The following is an 11,778-nucleotide window of genomic DNA, read 5'->3' as shown; positions in this document are numbered from 1 at the left end:
TTTTCCAAAGTCAAAATAGAGGAACCCGAAATTATTCTGACATTGTCTCATAAAATTTATTATATCTCAAAATTTACAATTTCATTGCTTACACCGTTTCTTCTATAAAAAACTAGATTCAATAGAATTTATTTAACATCTAATTCTATTTTCACAATTTTTGGTGGTTTTTCAAAATTTAACTACAGCTGCTGTCAAAACTGTTTTAGTGCAACATATTGATTACCAAGTTTATAACACCCTTATTTCCATTCTCTACAATATTTCCCATCATTTTCTCTTATTTCTCTTCACTAATATATCAAAAACATAGAACCTTATATAAGAAAACTCTACCTTAACATAATTTTCATGCTTTTGATATTACCTTACATGAGATACTTTACTCAAAATATATTGAAGTCTTAAAGTTCTTACCTTGTCCTATTGATTTCAATTTTTAACTTGATTTTTCTCTCTCCTCTGGCTTTTATTTCTTGAACCCAACTTAATATTCTAACTCCCTTTAGCCTTCTCTCTTGGTAGCTATGGAAATTCTTTTGATTTCTAGGTGAAAATGGTGAATTTTTGGTGGAAGGACTAAATTGTAAAGAAAGCAAAACTTTCTTTCTTCTCTTCTTTTCTAACGTGAAATGCATGGAAAGATGATGGCTGTTGTGAGTGTGTGTGTGTTTTTTTTCACACACACGTATATATATACTAAATAAAATAATAAAATAATCATAAATATCTTATTAAAATATTAATAAAATAATATTTATCTAATTAATTAATTTAAAATATCATCAACATAATCATTACATTCTAGAATTCTCTCTCTTACTAATTGACCATTTTTTCCTTCAAAATCTTTCAAAATTCCATCAATGAGTCATCACTTAATTTAGAAAAATTACGATTTAGTCCCTCATAATTCTTCACCTATTCGATTTGGGCCTAATTCATCCATTTTTCTTAGTTTTTAGATTATTCCACCCCTAAAATATTTACACTATTGGTCCTTTAATTTTTTATATTTATAGTTTAACCCCTCAAATTTTGAGTATTTACTCTTGGGCAAGAAAACTTTTCTCTCTTTTACAATTTAGTCCTTTCTTGAAATAATAATGTAATACATCATAATATACTTCCCAATGTTGACATAATAAAATTTCTCTTTTTTCACTTTATTTCATTACTTAACTATAGCAAGGATAATATCTTACTTTCTTACTGTAATAATTTTTGGGTATTATAGCTTGCCTCCTCTAAATGCAATATCCTACTACCCCCAAGGTTAATTAATGCCCCCCAAGGCTTAACAACCCATTGTTGCCCACTCAATCACAATCTCAAAACAACAAGCACCTTCTTCCAGTTCACTTAATTATTAAATATCCTTTAATATGCACTTGTAGTGAACAACTCAAACTTTCTGTTAGAAACAAAGACACTTAATTTTCTAAATACAGAATTAAGTTTAGAAAGATGACAGCAGACAAGGAAGCAATGGAATGTGTAGTTACTAACAAAGAATATTTGGTTTAATGTTTCATACAAATTGATTTATTTTTTTTTGAGAAAAGTGGGGAGGAGGTGGACGTGGTGGTAGAGAAGCGGAATAGGAAGGTAAATTTTAAGGATCAATTAAAATTATTTATAAATTTTGAGAGTTAATTTTTTAAAATTACAATTAAATAAATATAATATTTGATTGAGAGTTAAATTTATTATTTTACTAAGTATAATTTATCTTAGTTATTAAAAGTAAATAGGTGTCACCGCTAGTGCTGTTTTTACAGCAGATAAATGCAGCTTATGTGACATTACCTACAGTATATAGCTTAAGTATCACATTGAGTAATAAGTTATAAAGTTCAGGTACGAAATTGCCTATTAACCTTGTATTACATAACCTACAGTATATAAACACCGTTGACGTAGTTGCCTCGAACTTCGAATTTCAGAGGCCCTTGTCTCTGTTGAACATGGAGGACAGTGTGCTTCTACGAGAGTGGTTCGACCGAGTTGACTCAGGGAAAACTGGAAGCATCACCGCTACTCAACTCAAGGTTCCTTTTTCAATTTTCCCCCCTTCAAAATGGGTTTTCTTTTTTTTTTAAGAAAATTAATTAAATTGCTCAAGTCTCTTTTTAAATTGAAAATAACGATCAGAGCGCTTTCGCCATCGGTAATCTCAACTTTCCTCTTTCTGTCGTTCAACAAATGATCAGGTTCTCTTTTTTTCTTTTTTAGTTTCTCAATTTTAGCTCCTTTTACCTTTTTTATGTTGATTAATTGTTTCATATTTAATTTTACAGGATGTATGATTTTGATAGAAATGGTACCATGAGCTTTGAAGGTAAAATTCCCATCATTTAATAAATTTGTATGTATTTTCTTTTCCAATTTCAGTTCTATTTATTAATTTTTTTATTTTTGTTAAGCATAGAATTCCTTGCTCTCAACAAGTTCCTCGTCAAGGTTAGTACTTTCATCAATGGAATTCTATCCTTATAGACCTTTCTGGAGTTTCCTCTCTTTTCTTAAAATGCATTTTAGGTCAAATTCTGCTATAAATCCCCGGTTCTCTATACAATACCTAGAATTGTAGAATTGTAGATTTAGTCCATATTCTCCAATTAGATCATTTATTAGTCTCTATATTTTTCAAAATTTTAAATTTTCAGTCTTAAGGACCGTTTTTAAATCCATAACTGACTTTTTTGTGGATAATATGTGGAAATAGCAAGTTGACAAACCATGACAAATTTGGGAAATAGCAGAATTTAATGAATTAAATAGTTACTGTTTGGTCAGTACTGAAATTTTAAAATAAAATTGATCAAACTATAGTACAAGGACTAAATACATAATTTACAATTAGTACAGGGACTAATGGCAGAATTTAACCTACATTTTAACGTGAAAAATTGATACCCTTTTTCAATTATGATCCCATGCTTCTCACTCCATGCTTGATATGAATTTCAATAATTCACAATTCAAATTATCTTCTGATGCATGTTGTTGATGTTTTTCTTTCAAAATAATAGGTGGAATGGAATTCGTATAGGAAAGTGATTTAACATCTTATTTGGTTACTCTCATTATATTTAATGATTTTTTTTTCCTACAGGTCCAGCAAGCCTTCTCAGACTTAGAGAGGTAATTCTGAGCCTTATCCATATGATAAGTAGCAGTCTTCTTTTACTTTTCTTCTATGCTATGCTGCTCTTGCTCTTCATTGTACTTGAAGTATATATGTCTGACACATATTTTGGCATAGATATGAGATAATAACCAGACCCACCTGATAAATGGAAAAACTTAGAGAAAATGGAACGTACCTATCTTGTGTGCATTTCTGACACTGACACCCGAGTTAGAGTACATAAAATCTACTATAATTTATGTTAGCTAGATGTTTTTAATGATTGATGGGTTTAATCATTTCATGCTTGAGACCATAATTGTGGGGGGAACAATGACAATTTTTGAACTAAACAGAGTCTTAGTGGGTTCTAATAATTCCAGACATTTATTTTAATGTTCACAGCAAGTTAAGGCATGATGTAGGCACCTCCTATTTACTATTTTCTTCAATCTGAACTAAAAAGTAAAAACTTGAAATGCTTTCTTGTTCACTTTACAGGAATCGTGGATTCCTTGCAACCAATGATGTTTATAAGGTATCTTGTGATGATTTTGAAGCATCTTTTAAAACCACGCATCAAGTCTTGGCATCTTTAGACTTTGAATAGATATTTCTTTTTCATTTTTTTGGTCTATTCTCTTTGATTTTCTCCACTTCAATTTGTTCCGAACTTTTTTAGTCTCCCTTTGGAATCTGCCCATCCATTTTCCATCTACTTTTTCTGGTCATGATATCAAAACGTTGTTGCAGGCAATAAGCAAAATTGGGTTCGTTTTGGATTCTCCTGCATTCTACACAGCATGTGAGGTAAAGCCTATATAATTGGACACAAAGTTATAAGTGAGAGGGGGATATTATGACGTAGAACTTGGTAATAAAGTAGTGTTTATACCCCCTCAAATCTTTATCGTTTCATCAGTTTACTCTATGGTTTGTTTCTTCAAGAATTTGGAGTCTCATGTACAATACATGTTAATATATGTATATGTGTATATTATATTCTTCATTTCTTGTGTGTTCAAATGAGATTATTAGTTCCATGGTCAGGAGCAAAGTAAAAAAAAATTATGTTGGGGGTGCCAGAATAAAAGATCAAATTATGACTTCTTTGGGGGGCTAAAGTAGATTTTTATAATTTTTAGTAATAGAATACTAAAATATCATAGTGCGTTTGGACGAGAAGAGGGGGTCTAGGGCCCTGTTTGCTCTCCTTTGCTTCTGACCGTCTATGGTACATTCTTATTCTGTTTGTATTCCTCTTTCAAAGTCCAGTCATGCTCTTCCACTGCACATACTAGACTTTTTGGAAGCATTATTATTTCATTCTGCTTGATGTTGATTTAGCATTCTATGATTTACTAATTTTATGGCTAAATGTGTATCTAGTATTCCCCTTCCAAAACCTGATCTTGATTTCTAATTTTCATTCGTTCTTGTTATAGTGTTATTTTAGCATGGATATAATGCCTATGGATTTCATATCAAAATTTAATATTTGGCCCATCTTAGTTCGCTTGGCATGAACTGAATTTAGTTATGTTTTTTTTACTGTACCAATGGATATTATGTTTGTTCATTTTTATTTTTTTACTTTGTTGGCAGAGCTTTGATCAGAAGAAGAATGGGAGATTGCATCTGGATGACTTCATATCACTTTGTATATTTTTGCAGTCTGCTCGGTACAGTATCTCTAATCTCTGCTGAACTGCTTCTTGAGTGTTAAATATCATGAGGTAGTCTTGCTTATTGAATTATATTAGTGTATAAAATCGTGTAAACATGGTACCCAAAGAACATCTACTATGTCTTGTCAAATTTTTATGGTAAGATGTAAGCAATACGGACATGAAATACACACATGTTACTCACAGCCGTGTGGATATAGGGCAGCAAATGCTTGAATTCACTTAAATTGAAGGTGCTTGACATAGAGTCTTCATATAATCATATTTATTTATCCATTTCTCAGACAGGTTATGTAAATCTCCTTATCCCCCCCCCCTCTTATGCTTTTGTGGATTGTTGTCGGTGCAGAAATATGTTTAATGCATTTGACACGGGAAAACAAGGCAGGGTTACTCTTGATCTGAATCAGTTTGTCTACTGCAGTGAGTATTAATTTTTATGACTGTTAGCCTTTCTTTTCGTACATATTGCTGCATTCTGTATTTGCTTTTTAAGAAAGGAATAAGCAACACATTTAACATTCTGTTGATGGTTTTAATCTTATTACTTTACCACTTTCTTCAGTCGAAATTAATATTAATCCCCATAAAATTTATGAAATCTAAATTACATTTTTTAAAAGAAAAGTAACCCATAGTACAGCCACACCCGGTGCACAATAAAGCCTAATGTAGCAGGGGCAGGCCCAACGCCAAGCCCAGTTAGGGTACAAAAGGATCAGCTTAAATTACGTGTCGCTCTCTGTTTCACTATATAGCCTGGCCGCCCTTTCTGCTAAAGCTGACTATCATTTCTACTTCTGCTACGATGGCGGCTACTACCTTCTCTTCTTCTTTCTCCACTCCCTCGCTCAATTCTTCCTCCGGAACCCACAAAACTTTAACCACCCCTAATCTAGGCTTCTTGGCCTCAGTGTCGAGATCCTTGAGGTCTCTCAAAGCAACCAGGCTGACTACTGATAATGCTTGTGGCTCAGCTATGGCCTCTCGTATGGTCTCCATTCCTGCTGTCCAGACACACATATCTCTCGATTTTGAGACCTCTGTCTTCAAGAAGGAGAAAGTCTCCCTCGCTGGTCAGGACGAGGTGGGTATTATTCTATTTTGTTTTTGTTTTGTTTTTTTCATCTCTGTTCTCATTTTGACGGCTTATTGATTTGGTTTTTAGTACATTGTGAGAGGAGGAAGAGATTTGTTTAAGTTGCTGCCTGACGCTTTCAAAGGGATTAAGCAGATTGGTGTTATTGGTTGGGGTTCGCAGGTACCAAACCAAAATTTTTTGGGCATTTATGGCTCTTACGGGCTAATTTGTATATATCTATATATTAGACATTGCAATTCGTGTATGCATGTCATGTGTCGTTCACAAGCTGAGAAAATATAAGTATTGTTCGATCCTAAACGGGGATACAATATCGTCGTGTGCGTTGTGTCGTGTTATTGCTTTTTGTTTCTTACGTGGTATCCATGTTGTATTTTGCGATTGTGACCATAATTGATTGTTCTATAAAATACTTAGCATCTTTACTCAACTAAAGAACGATGCTTTTTGCTGATGTATTTTGCTTCTTGTAATAGCTGTATATAAAATGAAAGAAAACCGGAAAATACTCTTACAATGAAGTTGCCCCTGCAACTTTGGTTGCCGTTTATATTTCTTATATTCTTCATTTTTCTTGAACAACCTGTATGAACTGCACCTTTGTCCAATTAATATTTGGATGTAAGTACGGGGATATTATCCTTCAAGAACCAAAAAAATTCATGGAAAATCTTAGTAAAAAATGTTAACTTAACTGTCTTGGACACCTGTATCTGGCATTCCCACACCAGCCCTAGTAACTAAGGTCGTTGTGGCCTTTTCATTGAATATATCTGCCCCCTAGCTTAAAATGATCGTTTTTGTTTCCTTCCATTGATTGTGAATGGCTCAAATAAGTGAAAACCCTGCTGTACCTTAACTGCTAACAAACTTCTTTCAGGGACCCGCTCAAGCTCAAAATTTAAGGGATTCTCTTGCTGATGCAAAATCTGATATCATTGTCAAGGTAATCTCTTTAGTTTAGTTATGATTTTTTTCACAGCTGATCAATCCACTGTTTATGTGCTGTGGGTTGCTTTTGTTGCAGCCTGACTTATTTTGTTTTGTTTGGTTTGTTTCTTTTTTATATTAATTTTTTCAAAACGAAATTACAGGTTGGACTCAGGAAGGGTTCTCGTTCTTTTGATGAAGCTCGTGCTGCTGGGTTCTCTGAAGAGAATGGCACTTTGGGTGATATATGGGAAACTATTTCTGGAAGTGATCTTGTGTTACTGTTAATTTCTGATGCTGCACAGGTTTGTTTGAATATAATATTTCTTTTGGCTAAACTGCTAATGAAAATAACTGGTTGTCATTGGTATTGCTATTTATGATTTTTCTTGCACAAAGAATTGAATTCTATGTGATTTTGCAGGCAGACAACTATGAGAAGATATTCTCCTACATGAAACCAAATAGCTGTGTGCCCCAAAGGGACTTGATTTTCCAAAGAACATTAGTGTAATTGCTGTGTGCCCCAAAGGAATGGGTCCATCTGTAAGGAGACTCTATGTCCAAGGCAGAGAGATCAATGGTGCTGGAATCAATTCTAGTTTTGGAGTCCATCAGGTAATTTTTTCCTTGTGCTGCATCGTTCTATTTCTGATGTTCCATATTGTTTTTTCTTTTTTCTTTTTTTTTTTTAACTGTTAAGTCACTGAGTAATTTCTTTGTGCACAGGATGTTGATCGTAGAGCTACTGATGTTGCCTTGGGGTGGTCGGTCGCCCTTGGATCACCTTTCACTTTTGCTACTACTTTAGAGCAGGAATACAAGAGTGACATCTTTGGGGAGCGGGGTAAGTAATTTTCCATGCACTTCTGCGATCAATTTCGAACGCTTTTTCTTTCCTTTTTCTCCTTAAATTATTGTGCTTTGATGATTATTTCTAGGCATTCTTCTTGGTGCTGTTCATGGAATTGTGGAGTCTTTGTTTAGAAGATACACTGAAAATGGAATGAGCGAGGATCTTGCTTACAAAAACACTGTTGAATGCATTACAGGAATTATATCAAAGACCATCTCAACACAGGTTGCTCATTGTGTCCAATTTCTCAAACCTCTTATATTTCCTCATCCTTGTCTGCTTATTTTCTCTTTTGCTTTACTCCTGTTGGTGCACTCAGACCTGTTAAGTGTTTGTATTTATTTACTGTATTATATTTCTGTCCTTTAACAGGGGATGTTGGCTGTATACAACTCCTTGTCCGAAGAGGGAAAAAGGGAATTCGAGACTGCCTATAGCGCATCTTATTACCCGTGCATGGATATACTGTATGAGTGCTATGAAGATGTGGCCAGCGGAAGTGAAATCCGCAGTGTTGTATTGGCTGGGCAACGGTTTTATGTAAGTATTTTCTTTAATCTGCTGTTGATACTTCAACTTGTAATGGATACAAGTTTCTCATTATCTGGACTTTAAGGTAGCACATAGTTATCGTTATATAGTTTACAGCCTTCTTTGCACTTTGGACCAATAAGATTCATTCTTTGTTTGGCATTGTTTTACAGGAGAAGGATGGTCTTCCCGCTTTTCCAATGGGAAAAATTGATCAGACACGCATGTGGAAAGTTGGTGAGCGAGTCCGAAAGGCACGCCCATCCGGTGATTTAGGGCCATTGTATCCTTTTACTGCCGGTGTCTATGTGGCCTTGATGATGGCTCAGGTATGATGCTTGCCTTTGATATAGACTAAGGCTGTTACACTTGTCTGATGATCTTTTGTACCGGTTTGAATAATTTCAGATTGAGATATTGAGGAAGAAAGGACACTCGTACTCTGAGATCATCAACGAGAGTGTGATAGAGGCAGTGGATTCCTTAAATCCATTTATGCATGCTCGTGGAGTTTCCTTCATGGTTGATAACTGCTCTACCACAGCACGATTGGGATCCAGGAAATGGGCCCCTCGGTTTGATTACATCCTAACCCAACAGGCTTTGGTGGCTGTCGACAAGGGCACTCCCATCAACCAAGATCTTCTCAGCAACTTCTTGTCAGACCCAGTGCATGGTGCCATCGAAGTCTGTGCTCAATTGAGGCCGACAGTTGACATTTCAGTGACCCCCGATGCTGATTTTGTGCGACCAGAGTTGCGTCAATCTGGCAATTGAGTCGGTAGAATCTCAGAACTTGAATGAGGAACTATATTTATGGTGTGTTTGAGCCAGAACTTGCTCGTCATGTATGTACTGATGTAGTTTTTGCTATGTCTTAGTGCCGGCTGTCTTTTTATGTTTCTTTTTTTAAATGTTTTAAATAATTGTAGGACCAAAACCATCAGCTTTTTTTGAGATAATGAGACTTAATAATGTATTTCTAGCTTGTTTTTGGGCAGTTAGATAATGATGCTTAATAATGTACTCCTTATTTGTTTTGTGGTAGTAGGTTGTTCATTTCCTCCGGCTGTTTAAAAATTCAAGGTGAACCGGCCCGTTCAACCCGAAATTTGTAGTCTGTTTCTCCTTTGGGATCCATAGAATTTTTTTTTTAATTTTGATATTAGTGCTTGTATTTCAAAAAAATTTCCTTATAATTTGGTATTTTAAATTTTAATGGGATTACTAAACCCCATTTTCCAATTGGCATCAATATACGTATTGTCTAATGTTTCTCTAATCTGTATCTCTATTATAATATATAATCTGTCATTCCCACGAGCCCATTTGGAATTTTTGGAGGTAAATTAGGGAATAATAATCAGTCCATTTGTGTGATTTGCCATGCCCAATTTTTCATACAGCCCATTATTCCAGCCAATCCAATCTATATGCCACTAGAATGTTTTGCCGACCATGCACTATTTTAGTTGTATTAAATAATAATTGTTTATTTAAATAGTTATGAAAATTTTTGATATAAGTTGTTGAATTCGAGTGATTTTGATATTTTCTTTACTAGTTTTTTAATTGATTGGTAATACGATAACCTCTGGACAAGCGGCGTCTATAATGGTAGTGGTATACCTTGGAATATTAAATATTATAATTTTTTTAAATATTAATAACTATGTTTTTAAAATAAATGATCTGTTTGGACTTATTCACATAAATAAAATACATAAAACAGAATTTGGACTGAGGTCCTAAAAATCATAAAGAAAGAAATCAAAACAAAAAGTCTACTAAGAAATTAGGCCTGAAACTAACATAACTAGCTCAACTCGTCCAAATTCAACTAAACTAAAACAAAAACTAAGTCTTATCCTATGCCAGTCAAATCTAATAGCTGGATACCAATAGCCTACGTTCTTTCAAGTCAACCAACCCAGCCATTAATGATAACAGGTTTTCAAAAACGTGAATTGAATTCTTTTTTGTTACCTTGTTTCCAAACCTTTTATTTCTCCTTTCATTCAGTCCGGAGGCTTTAGCCGAAAGTTCTCCAGCGCTTGACGAACCAAATCTGGGATTCCTCCCACCAGGTAAAAACTTCCTTTTCTCTTTAGGGCCTCCTTTGCAATAAGATGAGTGTAGACATTCTTTGCTTTAGGGACAAAATGAAACTCATTCTCCTGGAACTTGTCTTTTTTGCTTTGTATGTCCCTGATAATTGCTCCAATGACCGATTTATTTGTATCAGTACTTTGACATTTCTTAATAACAGTTTTTGAATCTTCCACTACTTCCATTTTATTTAATCCCATAAAAATCCCTAATTTTACTGCCTATAAACCTTCATATGCTTCTGCCGTGAACGGAGTTGCCATCTTAGAGTGAAGGACTGCCTTCGATGCTAGGATCTCCCCCTCCTCATTCCGTATGAGCAAGCCCGTAGCTGATCTGGACGATTAATGGTGTCAAACTGAACTGCGACCCTTCTCCTTCTACCTACCTGTTGATTATTACCAGTGGACTGAAGAGTAAGTTTTTTCTCTTTTATTGCATCCAACTCTACGATATAGTTTTGAATTTGCCTTACTATTTCAATTCCTGTCATATATCTTCTTTTATTTAATAAATGGTTTCTACTGAACCAGATTAACCAAAGTCTACAGTAGAAAAGCCGGATCTGCTCATTAGTCCTTTGATCGAAGACGCAGGTAAGCCATTCCCACATATTCAGAGTATTATGGTTTAAACCCATATTAGATTTAACTGGTTCCAAACCTTAACTGTTGTAGGGCACTGTTGGAAAATATGGCTGCTGTCTTCTACATTTTGACGACACCTAGGGCATTGAGCTTCCACCACAACTCTCTTTAAGTCTGAGTTTAACAAGGGACGGAATGAAGTTCCATGAGATTCTCCATACTGAACTAGAATTTTTAAGGGGATGTATAATTTCCATAGTTTCCTATAGAAATTTTTAATTTTGACATGTGAAATAAAAGTATTAGGATCCAAGCTAGTCTCTTGTAATAGTTTATAAGCACTCCTAACGGAGAAATCCCCTGTAACACCGCCAGAATTTACAGAATAATTACTAATAATTCTACTATTTGCTCATATTTCAGTCAAGCTGTCTTCTCGAGCTACATGACTCTAAATTAAGTTTTGCTAATTTTCTTTGAAATTAGACTCAAATATCTTCTTATTATAAAATTTTAAGAATTTTTGGTTTAGCCAATAAGTACAATTTATTCTTCAAAGTCACCCTTATTTTGTTGTTAGACAGTTTCGATTCCTCTTCACTAAAAATTAATTATTTCTTCATAAAAAATTTAGATAATGTTCTCGTTGTTTCTTTTGAAAATAGACTCATCAAGGATTTTAAGCATATAAATTTAAGCTCATAATTATTTTTATTCAATTTATTATAATTTTTCAAAGTCAAAACAGGGGAGCTTAAAATCATTCTAGTCTTGTCTAAAAAAAATTTAAATATCTAATAATATGAAATTTTTTTAATTACACCATTTCTTCTATGTAAAAC

General features: G+C 34.2%; 1 protein-coding gene, 1 long non-coding RNA gene and 1 pseudogene across 3 annotated transcripts; all 3 read left to right on the top strand.

The window, feature by feature from the left end:
* The first annotated feature begins 1,890 nt into the window (after positions 1-1,890).
* LOC107925244 (sorcin) lies at positions 1,891-4,820 on the top strand. The gene is made up of 7 exons (XM_041079404.1): positions 1,891-2,051; positions 2,155-2,213; positions 2,301-2,341; positions 2,432-2,463; positions 3,119-3,147; positions 3,887-3,943; positions 4,739-4,820. The coding sequence occupies exons 1-6, from the start codon at positions 1,968-1,970 to the stop codon at positions 3,891-3,893; spliced, it is 252 nt and encodes an 83-aa protein (XP_040935338.1). The 5' UTR covers positions 1,891-1,967; the 3' UTR covers positions 3,894-3,943; positions 4,739-4,820.
* A 469-nt stretch (positions 4,821-5,289) lies between these two features.
* On the top strand, positions 5,290-9,228 carry LOC107925243 (ketol-acid reductoisomerase, chloroplastic-like; annotated as a pseudogene). Its single transcript, XR_001691924.2, has 10 exons — positions 5,290-5,908; positions 5,990-6,082; positions 6,804-6,869; positions 7,018-7,158; positions 7,278-7,471; positions 7,583-7,700; positions 7,795-7,934; positions 8,082-8,249; positions 8,414-8,569; positions 8,649-9,228. The product of XR_001691924.2 is annotated as a ketol-acid reductoisomerase, chloroplastic-like (transcript).
* Positions 9,229-9,982: 754 nt separating this feature from the next.
* LOC107924929 (uncharacterized) lies at positions 9,983-11,351 on the top strand. The gene is made up of 3 exons (XR_001691878.2): positions 9,983-10,765; positions 10,883-10,945; positions 11,027-11,351. It is a non-coding gene; the product is annotated as an uncharacterized lncRNA (long non-coding RNA).
* The last annotated feature ends 427 nt before the right edge of the window (positions 11,352-11,778 follow it).

The sequence above is a fragment of the Gossypium hirsutum genome, chromosome A10 (genome assembly GCF_007990345.1).
Source record: "Gossypium hirsutum isolate 1008001.06 chromosome A10, Gossypium_hirsutum_v2.1, whole genome shotgun sequence".
In the NCBI taxonomy this organism is placed as follows: domain Eukaryota; kingdom Viridiplantae; phylum Streptophyta; class Magnoliopsida; order Malvales; family Malvaceae; genus Gossypium; species Gossypium hirsutum.
This window is presented reverse-complemented; position numbering and strand designations above follow the sequence as displayed.

What these genes read in the sequence shown, in the direction of transcription:
- LOC107925244 (XM_041079404.1), top strand. Translation starts at nt 1,968, where the DNA reads ATGGAGGACAGTGTGCTTCTACGAGAGTGGTTCGACCGAGTTGACTCA. An exon ending in TCACCGCTACTCAACTCAAG is followed by an intron (nt 2,052 to 2,154) that starts GTTCCTTTTTCA and finishes AATAACGATCAG; the next exon opens with AGCGCTTTCGCCATCGGTAA. An exon ending in TGGTACCATGAGCTTTGAAG is followed by an intron (nt 2,342 to 2,431) that starts GTAAAATTCCCA and finishes TGTTAAGCATAG; the next exon opens with AATTCCTTGCTCTCAACAAG.